This window comes from Phyllostomus hastatus, unplaced genomic scaffold (assembly GCF_019186645.2).
Source record: "Phyllostomus hastatus isolate PE091 unplaced genomic scaffold, TTU_PhHast_1.1 phas_contig_40, whole genome shotgun sequence".
NCBI lineage: Eukaryota > Metazoa > Chordata > Mammalia > Chiroptera > Phyllostomidae > Phyllostomus > Phyllostomus hastatus.
The window spans coordinates 55,265,454-55,289,272 of NW_025333872.1; the positions used below are offsets into that span (position 1 = coordinate 55,265,454).

The following is a 23,819-nucleotide window of genomic DNA, read 5'->3' on the forward strand; positions in this document are numbered from 1 at the left end:
TTGAGGGGGGAAGAAAAGGCAAAGAAATGTTAAGCCGTAGGATGATAACTTTTTCCTATTTCCCTATTTACTAAATAGTTGAAAGAGGGAAGTTAGTCTTTCCAAATCTGAACACATGTTAGCAGGAGAAATGGAAGCTTACAGGTCTGTGCGTGTGTGTGTGCGTGTGTGTGTTTGTGTGTGAGAGAGAGAAAACGTGTATTTCATAGGCGATAGCCTGAGGACTAGAGGGCTACATTTTGTTACATTAGATGCAAAAATAATTTCACTTGGTTTTTTGAGGTAAGTTTTGTGTAGTCTGTAACAGTGGATTTGAGCCGAGGAACTACAAGAATTTTAGGTAATTTTTAGGTTTCCCTTAATTTAAGGAATGTGCGCCCCCTGAAAAAGCCGCAGCAGGAAGGAGGGTGGTCTGGAGTATTTAGAATACAATACAGCCCCAGTCAACGTTGAGGTTAAGTGCTTTCAAAGGGAAGCAGGAAGACTTAAAGTGAACGTTGAAATTCACACGCGAAGAGAGGAAGCTGTCGGAGGCTCGGGATCGGGGAAAGCACTGGGCTGGGCTAGGCTGCGCTGGTCCAGGTGAGGCCACGCCCCCACTTCAGGCGCTGGTGTTGAGTCAATCAGACAAATGGGAAATCTGCAGCTGGGAGGGGAGAGCAGCCGCCGCGCTGGTTAACACAGACTGAAAGTGCTGCCGTGACACTCGGCCCTCCAGTGCTGCGGAGAGGCAGAGCAGCGCGCAGCACCTGTCCGCCGCAGCCGCCCAGAGCCGGGACGCGGGCGCCGAGCGGCCGTGGATCAGCAGAGAACCGCCGAGGCGCGCGTCAGTCCCCAGCCCGCGAGGGGCCGCGGAGGAAATGTGGACTGTGTAGAGAGATGAGCCATATTTATCTCCGATGTTGGATATTTGCTTGGAAAAACGTGTGGGTACGACCTTGGTAAGGAACTTGATCTTCTTGGTAAATCTGAAATTGATCTGAAAACTGAAAACTTTTTTTTTTTTTTTTGGCTAACGTAGTCGCAGTAGAAACCAGAAAGGCTTCTGCTTTAAGGCACTTAGAACTGTCAAACATTTTTAAGACTTTTTCCTTATGAATCATTAACCCTTTCAGTTCTAGGCATAATTGTCAATTCACTGAAATTTCAGTGGTGGCTTCTGCCCGCTCCCATCAAACAAAGTAATTATCATGGGCTGTTGTAATTTTTAAGTTTTGTTTTATTTTAACATTTATTTGGCATCACGACTGTACATATTGCAACTAAATAAAAATAAGCAGAGTATTTAAATCGTAACTGAGGGAAAACAACCTCGCTACTTTTTTTTTAAAGCATCATGTTTAAGGAAGAGCTAAAAGAATGTGGAAGCCACCCTGAAGGACTTACACGGTGTTGTTATGTGTACAGTGTAAGGGGGACACGTTCGGACATGGAGATGATACCCACGTTCCTCTTTCTGTCAAGCACGTTTATATGGGAAAATGTCGCAGAAGTTGTTTACCTTCTTTCCTCGCTGGAAAATGCTTTATCTGCCGGTGAGGGGAGACTTTCGGGAAGATCTTTACCCACTTACAAGTGGAAGCAGAGCGAGTCCTCTGAGTCTTCTCTATTTGTTATAACTTTAGTTACAGTAAACTGTAGCATATCCGTGACTTCTGGGAATTTATACACTTTCAGATTTAAATGGAAAGTGCTATTTGTAGCTGAGGGCTCCTGAAGGAATTCTCTTTCGGGAATTCTGTTGAACAGTTTAATGTTTTGTTTTTGCCTTTTCAATTTGGCGTGAGATGCCCACAAGTCAAAAGACGCTGTGGAGCGATTTGCTCCCTCACCCATTTTTCCTCCTCTTTTCCGTGGTCCGAACAATTTTGAGAGCTGCACCTCGATGATGCTGGCAGGATGCAATCTTTTCCAGACTTGAGAGGATGAAAGAGAGCATGCAGCAAAGGGTTGGGGGGGGGGGGCGGGAGGAGGGGGGGGCAAGTTGTTTTGAAAGTTGTTTTGCATCGGGAGCTGGTGGGAAAGTTCAGTCTTCCCCATTTGGAAAAGGCAGGCTGGGTTCCGCTCCCGCACCACACGCGCTTTCCATTTTTAGCTTCATTCACAGGCAGACAGAGCTCCTTCCTCTTCCTCTCCTTGTTTGTGACACTTTTCTGAGGCAGCTTTTCCACAGCACTGAGGGTCTGGCAGCCATGACCCCAGGCGTTCTAGGACGCAGGACTGAGCGCCCACAACATTTTTCAGCCGTGAGAGGTAAAGCCAGGAATTGTTCAGAGGTGATTCTTTTTTTTTTTAACCCAATCAAGTTGCCACATTCTTCTTCTTCTTTTTTTTTTTTTAACTTCTAGTAGCGTTCTAAAACCCTGCCTCTTCAAGGCAATCTTCTTTATACTGCTTTTTGGCTCTTATTCAACTGTACCAAGCACTCCACATCTGCTTTTAAACTCTTCAGACTACTGTATTAGTCATAGCCTCTCAGAGGGAGCCACAGGACAATGGGGATTAAAGGCCTTGCCCTTCTCTTCCAGGCTGCCCCAAAGTGTAGCTCCAGCGCTGTGAGGTTTCACGGGTTGGCAGAGGGGACCGAGGGGACCATGAAAATGGACATGGAAGACGTGGATATGACACTGTGGACAGAGGCTGAGTTTGAAGAGAAGTGTACATACATTGTGAATGATCACCCCTGGGATTCTGGAGCTGACGGAGGGACTTCGGTTCAGGCAGAGGCATCCTTACCCAGGAATCTGATTTTCAAATATGCCGCAAACAGCAAAGAGGTAAGTCACTGGTTTACTGCTGAGGAAGATGGGCCTCTGGTGCCAAGTCTGTCTACCTGCCCTTGAGGCCTCCTATATCCGTGAGGATCTGTGAGTACCAGTCAATAATTGATCGCTTGCTTCATATCTTTCATTGCTTTCTCTTTCCCCAAGTCATTCCGGGCCCACTTCCTCAGCCCTCCACTGTCCCACAGTAATTAGCAAACAGTTAAACCTTTTGGCAAGCTGACATGTCTTGGCAAAGCCCAGCTGCAGCACGGGGTGGACGGAATTGTCAGCGAGCTTGGAGAAAGCCGCTGGCCACTCGGCCACCCGGCCCTAGTCCCCCAGGTAGTGTGCAGTAGCTTTGGAGGGAGAACATTCTTTTTTAGAAAAGAGTTTTCATGTTTCTTTTGTCTCCTTTGGGTCATTAGATGGCTTTATTCTTTTTAACGAGCCAGCTTTATTGGCTGGGTTTCTAAAATTATTCTCAAAACCCTGAGGTGTTTATGAACTGAAGTGATGGCATAAACCAAGGAGAGGGTCATGTAAAAGTGTCCTCTGTCCGGATGACTTCAGAGCTCACCACTGTTTATCTGAGGCAGCTCCTTGGCTCTGGCCGGGCTGGCAGGCTGATTCCTACTGGCCTCTGAAGTGGGTACACTCTTTGTTGTTTCAAAGGGGCCGAAAACCCCAACTTGGAATGAGCAAAGGATTTGTGTTTACCCTTTTATATAACGATTATAGTTAGGCGTGATGTTTAGCTGTGAAATAACTTGCAGAACCACCTCTTGTTTTGAGCGTTCAGCTACCGCAGTTGCTCTCACTAGTGTACTGGGCTGAGTTGTAGGAATCGAGAGCTCAACAGACTTCCCACCACCAGCATGACCACAAGCCACTGTCAATTCTATTACCGCCTTCAGAGAGCAGTGAAAAGGGGATCCTTTGCTGTAGGGACCCATAATTTGATACTGGGACTATTCACGATAGCCATGGCAAATTACTCTCTTCCTTTTCGGAGGAACAGCATTTGAGGGATCCAGGGAGCCTGTTTGGGAAATACTTTGTCTCTTTCCTGTTTGTGTCTGAGTCCAGTGTTTTTGGTAAGGGGGAGACACAGTTGTCTAAAATTAAATAGAGCAGCTCTACTTTGAATTTCACTAAAAAGCAACCCTTTTCCCCTCTACTGGGAGAATGGAGACAGATTTTATAAAAAGCAAAATTTAAATTGTAGCTGTATGTGAACATTACTAAAAATGTAACCCCAGAGGTCAGCCTTAATTATACCTCTTTCTTCAAATAACACTCTTCTCAATAGAAAGTCTCTTAATATGTGGCCCCTGGAATCAATGCAGGATTTGTCTGGGTATTTAAGGTTTGGCTGTGGCTTTAAAGGTGCAGTATGTTTTTTCCCCGTATCAGATTCGACCAAACATTGATCAATTCCTACCTTCATTTGTGCTGTATTGGCCTGTGCAGCCCATTAAGACTGAAATAAATCTCTATTCCATGGGTCATCTTTGCCTTTTAATTCTATAGTGCTCTTATCCTCATTTCATCACAGAGCTTAAGTCTTTCCACTTTTGTCATTCAACTTAAAATCATACAGATAAATTTAGTAATGCCCTTAAACCATGTAGTCCAAGGTTGAGAAAGGTAGTCACTTACTCAAGGTATAAAGTTAAAACCAGAGCCAAGACTTAGAGAGAGCAAAGTCCTTCTGACTTCCCCAGCCAGTGAGTGCTTCTTGATTATGCTACACTGGCCCCTCTTGGTGTCACTGTGGTTTTATTTATAGTCTGAACCTATTTCAGACCGATCCTTCATTAAACTTGTTTAGTTCTTTTTTCTCTGAACATATAACTCCCTATTTCAGTATGCTCAGCACACACAAAAACATGCAGGGCCTGTATTCCTTAAGAGGGTCCTTCAAAACTAAACTAAATAAGAGATCAGGGTCTCTCACTCTATTTTCCTGTATTTTATTTAACTGAAACACTTGACTAAAATCGTACATCTTCAGTTCCTAATCTTAAAAGCAACCAGGAAACCAACTCAAATGTATTGTAATAACTGTCTGAGGCTTACTCTGGAATTCATACCTGTTTTTCTGCTTCTCCCTTCCTTTCCAAACTTTGGGAGAAAACCGCTCCCTTGAGGCAGTGAAGAGGGCTGTGGACGTGGGTACTCGCCCAGAGACTTTCAGGGTTAATGAGCTGTTTACATTATCATTGTTCAGTTAGTCCCACAAGCTGTGGAAATAGGCAAAAAAAAAAAAAAGCTTTTGTACATGTAGTTTTCCTTTGACTGATTTACCTTGCCCTTCTTTAAATGTTTTCATTTAAGTAGCAGAAGATGTTACACTCTGTGCTGTTGTGCTGACATGCTGGGGGTTTTTTGAAGAACAGGACCATTTTTCATTATGAATTTGTGCAATGTGTCAGCACCTTTTTTTTTTCTTTTGGTTTAAAAACAAAACATACAAACCGTATTTCTGATCTTGACCCTCATTTTTAGATTTGGTTTAGAATCATTCTGCACCTTTAATGAGACTGTTCTTACTTCCTATTTCCAGAACTCAAACCAAATATAGACATACTATTCAAAACTTTTAAAACTTTTTTAACTGATGCATTATTCTTTTAGGGGGATTTTCCCCTTGTCCTCCTGAAATAATTTTCTATGAATATTTGAATACAGAAAGATCCATTTAAGCATTTGTATTTGAGAAGCGGTACCCTGACCTGAAGTGGCTTGCATTCTAGAAGTGCTGTGACTCTGAGCCTGTGACCCCCCAGTGTCGTGCGGTGATAAACATCAGACGGATGAGGGGACTCGCTCAGGGTCCACTTTGATTGAAGTCTATTATTAACTCAAGCCATCTGTAAAAAGTATCTTGCCACAATGTGCAATTCCCTTTTCTTCCTACTCCCTTTTATTTGGGAGACAACGTACTGAGGCATTACCACATTTCCTTTAATACAGAGATAATTAAGGAGGAAACCTTCCAAAAACATCTCCTTTCACTCCACCCCTTTTTTAAAAATGGGGTGCATTACAGGCTGAAGTCTTGGTCCATGACAGAGTTCTAGTCATCTCAGTGCAGATAATCCTTATAATTGTAATCGAATGAGGCATTTTATGGGATGCAGGGGGGCAGGGGAGAGGGGGGAGATCACTAGTAATTAAAATGATATTAATGTAATCTGGGGTGAGGGTGCTCAATAATCACATGTAGACCTAAATGATGTTTCTGGTTAAAACCCACTACTGTGTGTATGTCTAAATACTCCCTACAGGAGGAAATTGCTTTAATAGCCAACAAAGAACTTACATTCTTTTTGCTATTAGACTTTAATTTCACACGCCCTCCAATCCATCCTAAATTGGGAAATCTTCATTTTGTCTAGAAGCCACAGACCTCAGGGTGTGTTCTGTAAATGAGACCGCTGACAGAGACAGGTCTGCTCCTGTGGTGGAGGGGTCGGCTCTGCATAGAACCATGACACTAAAGAGCTTCTGGGGGCAAGAAGTGTTGAGGCCAGTGTTCTCTCGCTGTTAGGTTTATAGAAGGCACACAGCAGCCTGTCCCCAGCAGAAATGCTTTAGGACCCTGGTCAGTTCCAGTGAAGTTTCCTCCTGAGCTAGGTGAACACATTCTTAGTCTTTTCAGTGCTGTGAAATCTGGAGCACACACTAGGTTCCTCTGTATCATGAGCTTAGTCCAAGGATAGATTGTTGTTGGCTAAGATTCATGTCTAGCTGGATCTTTCTAGGGCCAGAGGGAGAACTGTGACCTTCCATTTCCCATTAAAAAAAACTCTGGTTCCTGCTCCCCTTCACAGCTACCTGGCTGAGCACCGTAACCTTAGAGTTGTGGCTCTTAATGTCCTCTTTGAATAAAGTCTCAGACATGAACTTGAGATGAAGCTGTTTATTGTACATTAGAGTACTGGACTGGGAATGGATAGAGATGACATTAGATACATAATTCCTTCCCACCTAAAAATTCTGTGATTTTGTGTCTATTTATCCATATGTATGAGTTTGTATGTATCCTATAGCTTTGTGTATAAGACATTAAAATATTAAGGTTCTGTCCCACTTCTAAAGATAATCTAATATTGAGGTTCTTTCATTTGTTTGGGGCTTAAGGATTTTCATTGATCTCTCTCACCACACTCCTTTCTAGTTCTGTCCTACCTGCTCTATTGCATTTGTAAGATTATAGATGAGATGGGTTACTTCCAATAGTGCCTTAGAGCTTCCCCAGTGATTTGCCCATATTGCTGAAATAGGGGTTGGGTGGCCTGTGTCTTCTACAAATTTCTAGTTGATCTCTTTTGGACATAAGATAATGTTGTGTGTTTTTCTGATATAAGATTGGTAGCTGAAAACCAAGAGACCCGTGGTTAAAAGAATGGCAATCGGAAGGAAAACCCTGACCTCAATGTAATGCTACTTGTTGGCAATCAGGCTCTGACTCCTAAGACACTGTCTGCAGGAGACTGTAATTTAAAACAAAGTTGATGAACCAGTTGAGTGCCTTTCCTAAAATTACTGCTTTAAAGTGGATATGTTGAAAATATCAACTGCTAATTATTGGCTCACCAACAAATGGCATTATTTGTTTTTCCTGTTTGTCATTTTAATATCATGGAATAATCATGCAAAGATGAATGCCAAATGATTTGCGTGCCAGAAAGGTCAATTCCCTGAATTTTTCAAATTAGTTAGGTTCAGCAGCATGTCATAAACAATGAGCCTCTGAACAGGTACGTGCACTTCAGCTTCAGTATGTATTTTTATCTGGGGACGGTTCTGAGGTGCTCCTGTCCCCAGTAGCTGTACTGCCAACAAATACCAATAATGCCAAACTGTTATTGAAAGGGCAGATAGATGTAAATGAAGGCAGAGGAAGAGGATGAAATGAACATCTGCTTTTTTCACCTGTCTGCCAGAAATTCATAAAAGACCAAAAATAGCACTCCAGTTCACCAACCTTGTTTCAACTTGTGTTAGGTATAGAAAAAAAAATTTTTCTGTCTTTCCAGTCTGGGTATGTTCCATTGGCTTGTATGTTGAATAATAAATCTTTTTTTAATTATTTGCTCATGAGTAATGTATATGAGAAAAACTAGTGTACTCCTACCTTATAGGTATGTTTATTCTATATGCATTTAAACAGGTTTGAATTCTTGACATAACTTAATGAAGTGTCAGTGCATATCATAACCCAAATTGTATATTCCACTGTGAACATTTATCGATTTATATATTTGGGCCTACCATTTCGGATACACAGTTACACGGGAACCATCAGATAAAAACTGGAAAGAAATATTGTCTTTACCTCCTCTCTTGGTCCACTTGGTGTGGTATTTAGTAACTAATTTGTAGGCTCTTTTGGATGAGAAGAAAATAAAAATGGAAAATTGAGTGAATAAAAACCAAAACAAAGCTGCAACTGCAAAGTATAAAGGACTACTTTGTGGAGGAGTTTTTTCAATAGTGATGAATTGCTTCCTTATTCGTGGTTGGTGATTTTTTTTTCACCCCCATCTTAAAGAAATTTACGATCAAGGAGGAACTGGCATAGTTGACATGTTTCTTAAGTAAGGCCCTACAAAGTCAGAATTCGTGGTACATCTAGTCTGAGAAGGTCATTTCCTCAGATCTTAGAACCCACAGGTCTCAGAACCCACAACTGTCCTCGGTATAAATTCCATTTCAAAGGAGGACTTCTGACCACTGTTGAGTAGAACATGCTAGAGAAGAACAAAGTTACTTGAAAGATCTGTCCTCATAAAGAGAACTTACGAGCTATGAAAAAAAAACTCATCTGGGTTGAAAAAAATAGAATGGTGTTTGGTTTTTGGTTCCTTAGGCCTTTGTGGAACAACCAAAGAGCATTATTTTGGTTTCTGAGGTTAAAACTATTTTATTCCCCTCAAGTACACTGTGTTTATGGTTTGAGGGAGAAGGAGAAATAGGAAACTAGGAGGAGGCTGAAACAGTCTAACCTCGTCCACCTAATTCTGCAGTATCTGACTCCTTCTTCTAAAATAGAACGGTCACCCTCTATTCTAGCATAGCACCCTTGTTCTTCTAGCATAAAAAGTAATAATAAATATAAAGGACCCTCAGTCAGTGGAGAATAATCCTCTAGACTATTTTAATGCTTGGTTGAGTATTTGGTAATGATCTGGGAGTTTTAAAATGGTCTTCCCCTAAGGTGAAGCTCATTGTTAATTACATAGGCACCATATCATAATTTCATCATTGTTAGTTGCATTACCACTTGACAAATCAATTCATTGAAATAAAAGATTGGTTGATCTTTTACAGTTGAAGTAATTGTTTCATATGTTTTGGTTTAGGTGATTGGAGTTGTGAGTAAAGAATACATACCAAAGGGAACACGTTTTGGACCTCTAATAGGTGAAATCTACACAAATGATACAGTTCCCAAGAATGCCAACAGGAAATATTTTTGGCGGGTAAGTATGGAAAATTTTTCCAGATTCATTAAGAAAAAAATTAAGCTAGAATTGCTGGGTCACTTCCTTTTGCAACTTGTACTGGGCCTCACCACAAATATTCAGGGTCCCCACGGACACAGCGTATTCTAAGCAAGTGTGATGAAACCAGCTAGATGTTTGGCCCTGGAAACACAACGTGTATGTGGTTAGGGATGGAGATATGGACTATATGTGAATCTCAATTTTTGCAATTCATTGAGCTTTGTGATGAAAGGAAACAGTTTGTTACTTGCCTCAAGGGTAGGCTCATTTGCATTCTTTGCAAGGAAGTAGTAATGAGTCACCAAGCCTTAGATTTCACCTCATCTTGATTTTTAGCTGAGTTAACATTAATTGAATGGAAGAATAATCATAAATGAAATACCTTGAAAATAAGTGACACTAAAGAAGGATAGGTAGAAGATAGCACTGGGGAATGGAGATGGACCTCAGGACTAATCCTGTTTAAATTTGCACCATAAAACAGCTGGATTTGACAGTATATAGATTACATTCATAACATCAGGAAAATGCTTACAATCATGCAAGATGATAAACTTTCCTATAATATCCAGTCAAAAAGTCTGGCCAATACAATTTCCTTTGGAATATCAGGGCTAGAGAAGACCTCAAAGGTGAACTAATTAGATGGAATCCTTAAGTAAAAGACCCTAAATTAGAAGTGAACAGAGGGAAAAAATCAAACTGCTTTCCATGTTCCCAAAACTTTCTGTGGGATATGTCATTTCCTCAATTAGATAATAAAAATACACTCATAAAATTTAAAAGTAATTTTTTATACATACTTGCATAAAAAGTACACAGCTATTAGGGAATCATTATTTGAGTTCTTTTCAGAAACAGCTGCATGGTAACAACAAAAGTTGGATAATACTTACTTTGGGCAGTATTAACCTAGAACACTTACACCTTTTGAACAAGTATCTTGATAAAAGATATATTTGGGGATCATTCAGAAGCTGTTCCTAAGAAAGAAGTTTTTTCTTTAAGCCAAGAAGGTTTGTGTTTTTAGAAATGTGTAATTCTATTTTCCAAGCAGAAGCGAGCTCCGAGAATTGTGTGCTTAACAATTTTTATTTAATAACTTTCTCAGGCTTAAAATATATGACTTAAAACAGGCAAAATGGAAGTGAGTGCATTTTTGCCTTTATTGCCATACAATCTTCTCAGAAGGGAGCACCATAGAGGTGTGTATTCTTGCAGTCACAGGTCTGAATTAAGACAATCTCGTATAAATCTCATTAATGCCTGGTCATTTTGACAAGGGCAAGAAATACCTAAGAACCACCCATCTCTGTCCCAGTTCCCTGGTTCATTAAAGATTCACTATAGGTAACTGAAATGCCATCCTTGGGAGGATTTATTTGAATTAGTCTTTTACATGCGAAAGATATTGTAGGAGATAACTTCCCACATGTTGTTAAAAGCATCCTGATTTTGCTGGCAGGAATATGAACATCTGTTGTGAGTAAAGAAAAAGTTTCATGCAAATTACACAGTCAAAGAAGAGAAGGGATGTTCAAGTTGAGAAACCAGTGACATTTCTTGTAACTGTACTATGAGTCAGCACGTTTTTAATCTTCTTGATAATATATGGAAATGTAGTGAGGTGATAGGGAGCAGTGTTCATTTGACGTATGCATTATTTTATTTTCTTGTGGGTGTGTGAGAGAGAGAGAGTGTGTGTGACTTCATGGCATCGATATTTCTGTTTTTAAATGAGGATACAGTAAATCATAGCCTGTGGAAGGCTGACTGGAATCAACATACCCGTAGCTTTAGAAAGCAGTTTCCGCCCAACGAAGAGTGCAAGAGCGATGGAACCCCATGTTCCTGGAAGTTTGCACATCAGAGTAAACAAACTTGAAAACCCCTCTTCATAGCAAATTCGCCCAGCCTTGTTCCATTTTCTCTTAACAAAACACACCGCAAAAGCTCTCACAAGCTGCTTTGATGAAGCCACATGTATTTCCCCCTTCACAATTTACAGGAAGTTACTCTTAAAAGAAAGTGATTCTGGTGTTTACTGCCTGTGTTAAAGGGACAGAGTTCCTTTTTGTCTCTGATAACGTTTGAGTGAAATACAGAATCAATTTATAGTCTAGCAAAGTGTGTGACTAAGAACAAAGCAATAACCTGCTCTCTGGTTAGAGCGAAATTTATTCCATGAGCCGTGCCCTTCTCCGTGGAGACTGCAAGTTGCAGATTACCAGGTACTGATAGTATATGTAGAAAGAAATTCCTTAAGTCTGAAGAAAAGGTGGTACATCTCAAAAAGAGTGGGAGAGAAAAACTTCCTGTGGAAGGGTAAGAAGATTGTTTATGAAGTAGTTTCAGGAAGAATGTAAATTTTAATTTTTCCTGTTCTTACCTCTGCCTTTTCCCCCCCGAGTGGACTGAGTGCATCTGTTAACCAGAAGTCGTATTACTCTGAGGCAGACTTTGAATTCTTCATTATGTGTTGCCTTTAAAGAACGACATAGTGTCTTCCTGTTCTTTTTCTGGAAACACATGCCTATGGCTCTGAGAGCAGTGTTTCAGCCAACCTCTTCCCAGATACGAGGGTTCCCTCTCCCCTCCTTTGGCAAGGCTGAACGTGTTTATCAAGAGGAAAAGTGACTCCTCAGTAGACTGTCAAATTCTGGCTTCTGTCCCGGTGTTCACTTTGTTATGGCAGGTGAAGTTCACCTTTGCCCCACCCAGTGCTTCCACCAAAAGGCAAGGTTCCAAGTATTCATATGAACAAGTGTTACTTCTGGACTCAGAGGCTTGGGGGTGGAGGATGTTTGCATAGTTTAAGCCTTGGGCGGGGGTGTAGGAAATGGCAAGTACAGAGGCCATAGAAAAAGTTGAGAGACTCGGTTTGACGTATTCAGTCGGGTTGGTCTTCTACCCAGTGACTCAAAGCATTAAAAGTCAGCATAATCAGAACTCAAGTTAGTAAGCATCACACGTTTGCCATTCGCTGCAGTAGCAAAAGAAGAACTCTGGTGGTTTGATTGGTCTGAGGCAGCTAGCTGTTTAAATGAAATTTTGTGTTTCATTCTTCTATTATTTTTCCCACATGAAAAGATGATAAAAAACTGAAATGGAAAGGTAACTGACAAACTGTGCCTTACCTGTTTCCGCCCTTATTTCTGCTGATTCAAGACTACTCTGGCCAGACTGATTTGATTCTTTTTCTAACTAGGTGATAGGGAGCCAGAAATCACACAGGATGCTTGCTGTGTGGAGGTGCCGGGGGCTGATTTTCTTCAACCTGTCTGTCTTCTCTTTTGGACAGATCTATTCCCGAGGGGAGCTTCACCACTTCATCGATGGCTTTAATGAGGAGAAGAGCAACTGGATGCGCTATGTGAATCCGGCGCACTCTGCCCGGGAGCAAAGCCTGGCTGCGTGTCAGAACGGGATGAACATCTACTTCTATACCATTAAGCCCATTCCTGCCAACCAGGAGCTTCTTGTGTGGTATTGTCGGGACTTTGCAGAGAGGCTTCACTACCCTTATCCTGGAGAGCTGACAGTGATGAATCCCAGTAAGTGGATTATAGAACAAAAAAATTATAAATGCCAGTCATGTCGGTTCTGCCCCTATGAGCTAATAACATGTTGTTTAATTATATGGCTTCATTTGTTGGGCCAAGTAGGTGGCTTAAACTAGGCACTGAGAAAAAGGGGGAAAATTTTAGTGCCTGTTTCCTAGCATAGAACATGATGATTTAAAAAATATTAAGAGCTACTTTGAGTGTTTAATTCAGAAAGTGAAGAAGAAATATATGTCCAATTCTAATCTACCCAAAAGGGGGCAGGTAGGAGTGAAATAGAGATTGGTCCTGACACTGAATCTGCGAGGTACAGCCCCCCTTATCTGTGGTGTTTGTCGGTGCTTCAAATGTGCACTGACATCTTGTAGAGATGTGCACTTGGTCATTAAGTTACCGTCTGATGTGGAACGTAGGAGACTTGTTCTAGAAACACTCACAGCTATAATTTTTCATACAGTATTCTAAATGAATGACAAGATTTTATATATCTCAGCTTCCTTTATCACCTGATCAGTTATCATAGTAGCCACTTATCACTTTATCTTAACAAATTCTCAATTCCATAAGTTTACAGGCTTTTTTTTTAATTTGGTTAAAGTTGCTGTCGTCACCTCTCAGCAAAGAGCTGCTTCATTTCAGTCACTCTCAGGTCACCTCTACGAATGACTTAAGAATTACTATAAAATTCCAACCTGTGGCAACTATGGTTGTGTGTTCTCTGTTACACTACTAAATAATAAAGCATTTTTAAATTAAATGTTTAAAGTAAAATTTTAAACCTTTGGGTTTAAAAGTTTCAGCACTTAAATGCTGACATTTTTGTAACTTTTGGTTTTGAAATCATTTCAAACTTAAGGAGAAGTTGCAAGAATAGTACAAAAAATTCCCAGATACCCTTTACTCAGATTCGTTAATTGGTTTTCCCATTTTCTTTATCTGAAGGCTAAATTGTTTTAGTTAACACTTTTGTTTTTGAGACTTTTGGAATGAATGTTAATAATAATGTAAGTTAGAATTTTGACTTCAACTGGAGGGCCAGTTAACAAACCAGTAATTTATCTTAGGGCTAATTCATCTCTATAGCTATTTAGTGTTCATCTCACAGTATCTGCCTGATCTATACTTGTAGTGTTCTGAGAAAATGAAGGCTATAAAAAATTAAGGATCTCCCCCGCATGATCACCTTTCAGATTTGTATGTGTGGTCTGCACACACATGCATGGAGACACAGGTGTACATGGCATACCCATGAGCCTCATGAGGAAGGCTTAGCATGTTTGGAAATAAACTGGCTTCCAACATGAGCAGGAGGGGTGTAACCAGGTCCTGGCCAATCTTTTCCCTCATCTCTCTGCACTGCTCCCAAGAATCTGTCATGTCCCTGGTGCCAAGCACCCCAAGAGCCATTCAGCTATTTCACCACCTGTGTGTGCCGAGCCCGGTGCTCAGGGCCTGGTGGTAAAAGACAACTGAGATTCCAGCAGGCATCTCAGGAGGAGATACGCCGCTTCTCCCAACCTCCTCGGCATGGCAGGTCCCCTGCTTCTGAGGGTCTCCTGACAGTCCTTGGGCTTCTTCATTCGTGGATTTGGAGAAAGACTCTGAATTCTTTTTTTAAACAGTAACTCCGTTTGAGGGGATGCACCCCAGTGACTGTGCACCAACCACAAAAAAGCTTCTTTGTGTATATCCCTTAGCCTCTGCCAATCAAAGAAAGATTTTAATGGTCCTGCATTTTTATTGAGCTTCGCACAATGAAAAGCTTTGCACAGTGTTTTAAGATTCAAGCGCTTATCCTTTGTGTTCAGAAGCAACATCTAGTATACTATGAAATGACACCTTTCTTCCCTCAAGTGTCCCTTTTTGTTTATGCAGATTTTTTTTTCTAAATTTCCAAGTACCCTTTCATTGTCCAGTAATCATAGTAAAGAATGAGGGTTAACAATACCAGTCACATTAAGCCAAGACTCCTACTGCCGATTGTGAAACCAGTTGTCTTAGGTGTGGTAACTGATGATTGAGACTCTGATCAGGAAAATTTCCACTATTTCATCAGGCCTAACAGGTAGATTGTGTCAGCAAGTGAGTTGTGTTGGGTTTCCATGCTTCAAGCACAGGAAAGATCTGTACCAGCATCTCCGTGAGGGCCTTAGTGGCGGTGATGGTTCTGCCGGTAGACTGTTGAGAGATTAGAAGCAAACTGAGGCAGAGAAAAATAAGTAACCAGAAATCACAAATGGGCATTTTTTAAAAACAAAAGGACTCGGAATTATTAACTCCTACCCCTCCCAAGGTTTTTTTGGTATTTTTTTTCTATCAACCTAACTAACCCATCTAGAAAACAGTTGACCAAATTATAGACTTCTAAATGTTAATCTGCTTTCTCAGTTTCAGTTGAAAACAGACTTTGTTTTGCCTACTGCAGAACTTCTAGGTTCTTTCTTGTAGTCGTGAGGGTTCTTATTATAGATCGAAAATGTGAGTCGGCATAATTAAGCCACTCAGAGCCTTCAGAAGCAGTTCACTCTTGAAATGACTCTGTCCGCCTACAGCCATTTAAGATTTAAGAACAAAAACAGATCTTGATTTTCTTTTTCATGTTAACTCAAGCTGCTGCTGAGTGGGAGAGTCAGAAATGACACCAGCTCCACTGATTACTCAGCTGCTCAAGGATGATTTTTGAAAATGTACCTTCATGGGGACCGCATGAGTTGTCCCTTAGAACATCTCGGGAGGGGTTAATGCTTCCCTCTGGATGTTGCATTGGAATCGGATGTAAATTTGTTTGTGCAAAGGCGTAAGAGATAGCAGACATTCTTTGTGGATTCGCTTTGTGCCGGGCACTGTGCTAAGTATTTTGTGTAGAAAATGAGGAATTCCAACTTTCCTGTTTGTTGGCCCAATCATTAACTTTGTTTCAGGTCAATAATCGAATTATTGGAGCACTTAGTAAGAACATCTAACTAAGTAGATGGGACGATGCTATGGATGGACCTAAACTTCTTGCTTACAGCTTTAATTTGTTGAATTTTAGAATTAAGGAAGTATGGAAGCCACTGGAGAAATTAAGAGACTTAGGTAGAATTTGCCACGTACAAATGGCAGAAAGTCATGATGGTGAAGTGTCTGTGTTTTCACTTTATTAGGGTAACACCTTTCTTTTTTAAATGGGGGCCTATGCAGACGCCTCCAAATCATTCTTTTTCAAGCTCCTAAAATTCCTTCCTGTGGCTGTGAAATAGACGTCTGGCCTATCAGTTTTCCAACTTGGTTGTCCCTCTTCCTTTACCATTTCAGCTTTAAAAAACAAAAGTGACAATTTGAACTTCCTGCCTGCTGGGCCTCACTGAAAGACTGATATTGGCCTGATAAGGGGATATTTATTTTGGTTTAGTGGCTCAGAAATCCTTCTCCCTCAACAAGCTTTCCATCACTGCCCCCATCAGCTTCTTCCCTGATAGTGTCTCCGCGTGTTTATTCTGGGGCTGCCGGCTCACCCGGGAGTGACTGATAACAGCCAGCAGTAGATAACATTCTCCGAGGGGCTCTCCAGCTGGAATCGAATCCCTCCAGCCTGTCAGCCTAGAGAATGGATTCGAAGAGCTCAGCATCTGGAGCTCCACAGAGTTCATTTCTAGACCTATCAGATATCAAGTCTGGAGTTCTTTCTTAGTTGAATCAGACAGGGATATATATTTTTTAAAGATGACGCATGATACTTTTACAGAGGCTTCAGCCTCATCCCCTGAACCTTTCCTCCTCCAGTGCCGAGGCTCTCCCGCCTCTCCCGGTGTCTGCACAGGCAGCAGTGGCTGCTGCCTTCCGCCTACTCCTCCCGCTGGGGCAGGTGTTCCTGTCCGAGAGATGGCTCTCCATAAACCTGAGTGCCAGCTAAGCAGCATCTGTTTTACTTTTGATTTCCAAGGAAGGCTGAGCAGGGAGTTTTTGGTTTTCCCTCCTCTGGCTGGTGTTTTCCTGGAAGCATCGTTTGTTCCGTATGTTTGGAGGGGTAGGGCTGGCGATGGCCCGGAGAGTCTGGAAGTGTCCTCGTTGCTGCTGTTCCTGAATAGTATGTTTACCAAGTCATAATATGCTGTCTTTTGGAATAAATGCTTTCATCTTAGCTGCCTGTTTTCTTTGGTGCTCTAAGTAATTGAACTGGCTCGAGAAGGGCCTGTTGTGGTTTGGCAGAGAGACTGGGTCATGCCTTGTGATTCCAAGGACAGCAATGCTGGGAGCCTGGTTAGACCAGCAAAGCCTTGATGAAATACTTGTGTTGTCAGCAAATCGAGGGAAAGGGGCGGCATCTACATGTCTCATCTCTCTATTAGGCACAGGCAGTATAAACAGGGTTTTATCAAATTCGCATTGAACAGGAATGAAGGCAAAACTTGATGACTGCTTATTACTTGAAATGAGTCTTAATCTTTCACATCTAGTTTGCAGGGTGTGCTGATTTCCTCAGAATGACATCTTTTAAGCTATGACACCCCCCACACCAGTATTTTTCCACCTCATTTGATGGAAGCTCTCCTCTTCTAGCTTGAACAGCACTTTTCCATCACATGGTATTTTTGCTAGTGGAAACAAAATAATCCAAACGGCCTGTTTGCTCGATCAGTGCCGCCAGTGCCCTGTTTTGCTGAGAAGGAAATGGAGCAGTTGCGAGTGAGTGGCCCCAAGCCCTCTAGAATGAGAGGGCGTTGAGAAAGCAGGTGTCTCTCACTCGTGGCCAGCTGGTGCTCAGGCTTTCTCAAGGAGAGAAGAGCTTTGGCAATTTCACTTCAGTTCTTCACACCCCTCTGAGTAATCATCCTTTCTTCTTTATTTCAGCACAAACACAGAGCCATCCAAAGCAGCAGAGCACTGAGAAGAGTGACCTTTGCCCAAAGAATGTCCCCAAGTACAGTGTGAAAGAAATCCTAAAACTGGACTCCAACCCCTCCAAAGGAAAGGACTTCTACCGTTCGAACATTTCACCCCTCACTTCAGAAAAGGACGCTGACAACTTCAGGAAAAACGGGAGCCCTGACATGCCCTTCTACCCTCGGGTCGTGTACCCGATCCGGGCCCCTCTACCGGAAGACTTGTTGAAAGCATCCCTGGCCTATGGGATGGAGAGGCCCACGTACATCACTCACTCTCCCCTCCCCTCCTCCACAACACCCAGTCCCTCGGCAAGAAGCAGCCCCGACCAAAGCCTCAAAAGCACCAGCCCTCACAGCAGCCCAGGGAACACCGTGTCACCTCTGGCTCCTGGCTCTCAAGAACATCGAGACTCTTACCCCTACTTGAATGCGCCCTATGGCACCGAAGGTCTGGGTTCTTATCCTGGATACGCGCCTCCCCACCACCTCCCACCAGCCTTCATCCCCTCCTACAATGCTCACTACCCCAAGTTCCTCTTACCCCCCTACGGCATGAATTGTAACAGCCTGAGCACCGTGGGCAGCATCAACGGCATCAACAACTTCGGCCTCTTCCCCCGGTTGTACCCCGTCTACAGTAACTTCTTCGGTGGGGGCAACCTGCCTCACCCCACGCTCAACCCGGCCACTCTCCCGAGCTCACTGCCCTCGGAAGGATCTCGCAGGTTGCTTCAGCCCGAACATCCCCGAGAGGTGCTGGTCCCAGCACCCCACAGTGCCTTCTCCCTCACCAGGGCTGCTGCCAGCATGAAGGACAAGGTGTGCAGCCCCACCAGCGGGTCTCCCACTGCGGGCACGGCTGCCACGGCAGAACACGTGGTGCAGCCCAAAGCTACCTCAGCAGTGACGGCAGCCCCCGGCAGTGACGAAGCCATGAGTCTCATAAAAAACAAGAGGAACATGACTGGCTACAAGACACTTCCCTACCCCCTGAAGAAGCAGAATGGCAAGATTAAGTATGAATGCAACGTTTGCTCCAAGACTTTTGGCCAGCTCTCAAATCTGAAGGTAAGCCTCAAAGTAGAGAGGTGTGATTGTCTGCTAGTGTCTGTCCCTGTGAGTACCCATGCACCTTCATGTTCAGCCCACTTTCCACAGGTTGTAAATTTCATTTTCAATAGTGTGAGATCCGGGCCGGGAATAGTTGATGTGGGTTTGACTTTGCTTTTGCCTCTTCTGCCTGTGTGGCTTTGGACAAGTTACTTCCCCTCTCCTGAGTTTCTTCTGAGTAATAAGAACATGGGGTTTGGGCTGGAAGATCAGTTGAAAGTCCCTGCTGGCCTGTGACTTTTGTTTCTTTAGCGCAAACAAAACAAAGTGTTCTGAAAACCTCAGGGCTTTATTTGTTCTGTTTAAAGCCTTTATCTTGATGCTTTCCTTAAGTCTCTGCATCATAAACGCCCTAGTCCTTGAGCAGAAATGTTAGGTCTTCCAGACAACTGAGAGCAGAGCTAACACATGCGGCTTCTTCCCAGGTCCACCTCAGAGTGCACAGTGGAGAACGGCCTTTCAAATGTCAGACTTGCAACAAAGGCTTTACTCAGCTCGCCCACCTGCAGAAACACTACCTGGTACACACGGGAGAAAAGCCACATGAATGCCAGGTGGGCAGTCTTTGGGGGTAGCACTTTTGACCCTTGTAGGAAAAGTCTGAGGGCCTGCCCTCCCCAGGTCCTATAGCCCAGGGATTAGCCAGCACGAGAATTCCACCGGGCCTTGGGCTGATAGCCCTGTGCCTGCTGTGAGTCGAGATGGTGACACAGCCGGCTTCAGTGGGTGGGAGATGGCAGGGGAAATAAACACCACCTCGTGGGAAGTGTGGCCACATCGCCCTGTTTGCTTAATGCCACACCATAGCTGCCACAGGGAGGCTTCCCGCCTCCCAGGTTGCTGGGCGTTGGCTTGTAAGCTTGCCCTTCCCACTGGCAACTCTTAATCTTCTGGCCTCCCTCTCTCCCTTCTCTGCCCCCTTCCCCACCCTGCAGGTTTGCCACAAGCGATTCAGCAGCACCAGCAACCTCAAGACCCACCTGCGACTCCACTCCGGGGAGAAGCCTTACCAGTGCAAGGTGTGCCCTGCCAAGTTCACCCAGTTCGTGCACCTGAAACTCCACAAGCGCCTGCACACCCGGGAGCGGCCCCACAAGTGTGCCCATTGCCACAAGAGCTACATCCATCTCTGCAGCCTCAAGGTCCACCTGAAGGGGAACTGTCCCGTGGCCCCCACCACAGGGCTGCCTCTGGAGGACCTGACCCGAATCAACGAAGAAATCGAGAAGTTTGACATCAGTGACAATGCCGACCGGCTCGAGGACATGGAGGACAACATGGATGTGATCTCTGCAGTCGAGAAAGAAATTCTGGCCGTGGTCAGGAAGGAGAAAGAAGAAACTGGCCTGAAAGTGTCTTTGCAAAGAAACCTGGGGAACGGACTCCTCTCAGGGTGCAACCTGTACGAGTCGTCCGACCCGTCCCTCATGAAGTTGCCTCTCAGCAACCCACTACCTCTGGGGCCTGTCAAGGTCAAGCAAGAAACAGTCGAACCCATGGATCCTTAAGATTTTCAGAAAGCAACAAATGTTTTGTTTTTGTTTCTTAACTTAAGACTTGGCGAGTCAGGGCGCCTGTAGCAAATTACTTGTACATAAACCCAGTTCCCCAGAGCTCTCCTGGCGTCAGGCGGCTTCCCTGTGGCTCTGGAATTAACGAAGGAACTCCAAAGTTACTGAAATCTCAGGGCATAAATGAGGCAAAGACAATATATATATACATATTATATATACTTATTTACACCCTATCTATATATTTGAACCTGTGTTGTGAATATGTTTGCATAGCCTTCCCATTGCTAAGACTATTGCCTAGCCATAATTATTTTTTCAATGATAATCCTTCATAATTTATTATACATTTTATCATTCAAAAAGCAATAATTAAATACGTTTACAATGACTGGAAACAATTCCTTATAATTTGAGTGTACATGTTATATCTCTGTCTCATGGCCATGCTTGGTAGACAGTTCTGCACATCTGCTTGAGTCCCTAAGATTCAGTGAACAAATACGTCACTTCAGTCAACCTCCTCCCTCTGTGATCATGGTTTGAAAATGAGGTTTTGGTATTGCCAAAGTTATGCAGTAGATGTGTTAATTCATAGGATCATGTTGTCTGAACAGCATTTGTATAACTTGGGGGTATGTGTGCAGAATTACCCAGTAATAACATCAAGAGAATAACTAAGAAAGGGAATCATGTATGTTTTTGTAGATAGTTCAGTTTTGTTTCTCCCAGCCACAGATTTACTAGAAAGGTCACAAGGCTTTGCCAACTGTCTCCCTTTCCAAAAAACCAGGGTCACCCCACCCCCAAAGTCATGTTACCATCCCAAGTGGCGATGTGACTTTTGCATCCCACCTTATTAACTGAAAATGTGAAGAAGACAAATGCCATGTTTAAAACCACTGCAAACCCTTCCGAAGGCACAGTGTGTGTGTGGGATCTGGAGGCTTGTGTCTGGGTCATATTTTCATTGTTGGAGTTTTATTGTTATGTCAAAATTGCACAAACGTGGTGCTCTACCAGGAAGGATTTGAGGTAGAAAGGCTCAGGCCACATTTTAAAACCAAAAACCAAAAATAAAAACGGGTATTCTCGTCTTGGGGTAAAAGCGGGTAATGAGCATTCCTATCCCCAACACATCAATTGTATTCTTTCTGTAAAGCTCAGCGTGTCCTCAGTATTTGTGTTTTTACATTTTATGGTTAATTTAATTGAAGATGAAAGGGCATTGCAAAGTCGTTCGACAACAATTACCTCATTGCGTGTGTCCAGTAGAGCAGGAGACGATGCCTTATCTCATGGTTTGCTACTCTAGACGAACGGAGCGTGCTCCAGGATGGCAGAACCGGAGCCGCCCTGTCTTCTACTCTGCTCAGCCCAAAGGTTACATGTCGGCATTCAAGGTGTAGCGAAGAAGGGTGTATATTTATAAATCTATTTATACCACTGTACCATGTGTATATATAATATATTTATAACCACTTAAATTGTGAACTAAACCATGTTAAAAAAAAAACCCTACTTTTCCTAAGGGTGAAAAAAAAGAAAGAAAACAAAACCCTTTCTGAAACTTCGTTTAACACTCGAAGACCTCACAATCATATTGGTGAGCTTGGGCACCCCTAACTCTTGTAAGAGACCCCAAAACCTTGGTGCAAAGGTGGGGATTGCATAACAACCAGGGAGAAAGACACTGTTTTTCTCACTGTTGAGGATGACCTAAGATGGCTTTCCTTTTGTTTTGCCACGTGATGATTATGAGGTTACACTGAGGTTGTGGAAATGAAAATTCATTACTGCCCCTTTACCATATAAACTTCTCACCCTCCTTTCTAAGGGTGCTCTATCACTAAGCAATCTGGTTCATACGTATTGAACATTTTGTTCATGGCAACTAATGTTAACCTGCAGATGAGAAAAACAAATTTCAGATAATCTAGGGAAACCTAAGAGCCTTATTGATCTGTTCCTATAAGTAGCAAAACTGACAATTTTTATGTATCAATGTTTGACCAACACAGTCCTTAACTGTAGGTAAACCAAAGCATCATCACACTGACAGTGCCACCAAGTACTTTCTTCTGTCCCCAGTGCCCCTGTGTTCGCTCCCCCCCCCCCCCCGGCTTTCTCATATGTAGGACTCCCAACAAGGCCTGCGCAGCGGCTTGGGGCTTCCTGCTTCTCTGCTCCGTCTGGCTTTCCTTCCCAGGCCTCTCACATGTGAAATGTTGAGCCCACAATCAACAGTGGTTTTATTTGTTTTTCCTCAAAGTTAAAACTGACCAAAGTGATGGGCTTTTTTCTTTGCTAGAATGACAGACTATCTTGTGTTTACATACGGTTTACGTTGTTATTTATGTGCAAATTGTCAAAATGTAAATTAAATATAAATGTTCATGCTTTACCAATGCTTGTCTAGTGTCTTTAGTGAGGGGCCAGTGAGCGACATCTTCACCATACTCAAAGGTGGCCCCAGAACGGATTTTGAGCACAACACAATGTGTCTCTCCTGCCCCCTCCACCCCCACAGCACGGTCCCCTCCACCAGGGAGAGCACATGGGAGTGATCTGAAGAGGTGATCTGTTCTCTCTCCCATAACTCAGCAGTGTAAGATTTTTCCTTAATTTTTCTTTAGTTGGCTATTAAAGTGTTCTCTCTGGAAAGCATCGTGAACATTAGCCAGTAAGTGGGGGTACTTGTTTACTTTTACTGGACTTTTTTTTTTACTCTGTTGATGTGCATGGCACGGTGGGGAGGTAAGGCAGGCTTGGACTGATTCCAGAAATGCCCTTTCAGCCTTGTGCCAGTGTGTGTGTGCATAGACCAGCCTATTGACGGGGGCGGGGGGGGGGGGCGGGGGGCCTGGGGAGCTGTCAAGGGACACTTTGCCCATCGGTAGCTAGCCAGCACTGAGCAGGCCGCAGAAAGTAAGGTGTTCTGTGCCTCTGCAGAGTCTTCCTGCCCTACAGCCTACCGTATGTTTTTTCTTCACAACTTAACTTGAGAGGTAGGTTTGCCACTTGTGCATGTAAATTCAGGAAAGCTGCTGTTTCACCAGAAGCTGGGCATCGTTAGTGTGAAACCCAGGCGTCATGGCAGTGTGGCCGTGCGGCCCCAAGGGTCATGTGGGAGGGGATCTACTTGTGCACGGTTGCTCTAGAAACGAACCTGTTTCCAGGCACAAACAAATGTGAGTTTACTTGATAGATGTGAATAGGAGATGCTTTTAAAAAAGTGTTAGTGCCGTCAGTGAAAAAAAATCTAAAAGCCCTCTGCAAATGGTTTTCATGCTTGCCACGTCATCCATTACTCAGTTCATGGTTCCATGCGCATGCTAACAGCATGCTCAGAAAATAATGCTCCTTCTTACATGTGGGCAGTCGGAACTGCCCAATTTTTTAATGTTTCTTCTTTATATTCACTTAAACATCTGTGCCAAGAACTTGAAATGCTGCCAACACTTAACTGTGGAGTTAAGAAAACCAG

General features: G+C 43.1%; 1 protein-coding gene across 2 annotated transcripts; it reads left to right on the top strand.

The window, feature by feature from the left end:
- Window positions 1–576: 576 nt before the first annotated feature.
- On the top strand, window positions 577–22,736 carry PRDM1 (PR/SET domain 1). Of its 2 annotated transcripts, XM_045844001.1 has the most exons (7): window positions 577–941; window positions 2,529–2,777; window positions 9,137–9,256; window positions 12,582–12,834; window positions 17,677–18,779; window positions 19,247–19,375; window positions 19,757–22,736. In XM_045844001.1, exons 1-7 carry the CDS (start codon window positions 900–902, stop codon window positions 20,327–20,329), a joined length of 2,469 nt encoding a protein of 822 aa, XP_045699957.1. In that variant the 5' UTR covers window positions 577–899; the 3' UTR covers window positions 20,330–22,736. The 2 variants fall into 2 exon arrangements, with proteins under 2 accessions (XP_045699957.1, XP_045699958.1); XM_045844002.1 differs by lacking the exons at window positions 577–941; window positions 2,529–2,777; window positions 9,137–9,256 and adding an exon at window positions 12,273–12,394.
- Window positions 22,737–23,819: the final 1,083 nt, after the last annotated feature.

What these genes read in the sequence shown, in the direction of transcription:
- PRDM1 (XM_045844001.1), top strand. Translation starts at nt 900, where the DNA reads ATGTTGGATATTTGCTTGGAAAAACGTGTGGGTACGACCTTG. An exon ending in ATGCCGCAAACAGCAAAGAG is followed by an intron (nt 2,778 to 9,136) that starts GTAAGTCACTGG and finishes GTTTTGGTTTAG; the next exon opens with GTGATTGGAGTTGTGAGTAA. An exon ending in GCTGACAGTGATGAATCCCA is followed by an intron (nt 12,835 to 17,676) that starts GTAAGTGGATTA and finishes TCTTTATTTCAG; the next exon opens with CACAAACACAGAGCCATCCA.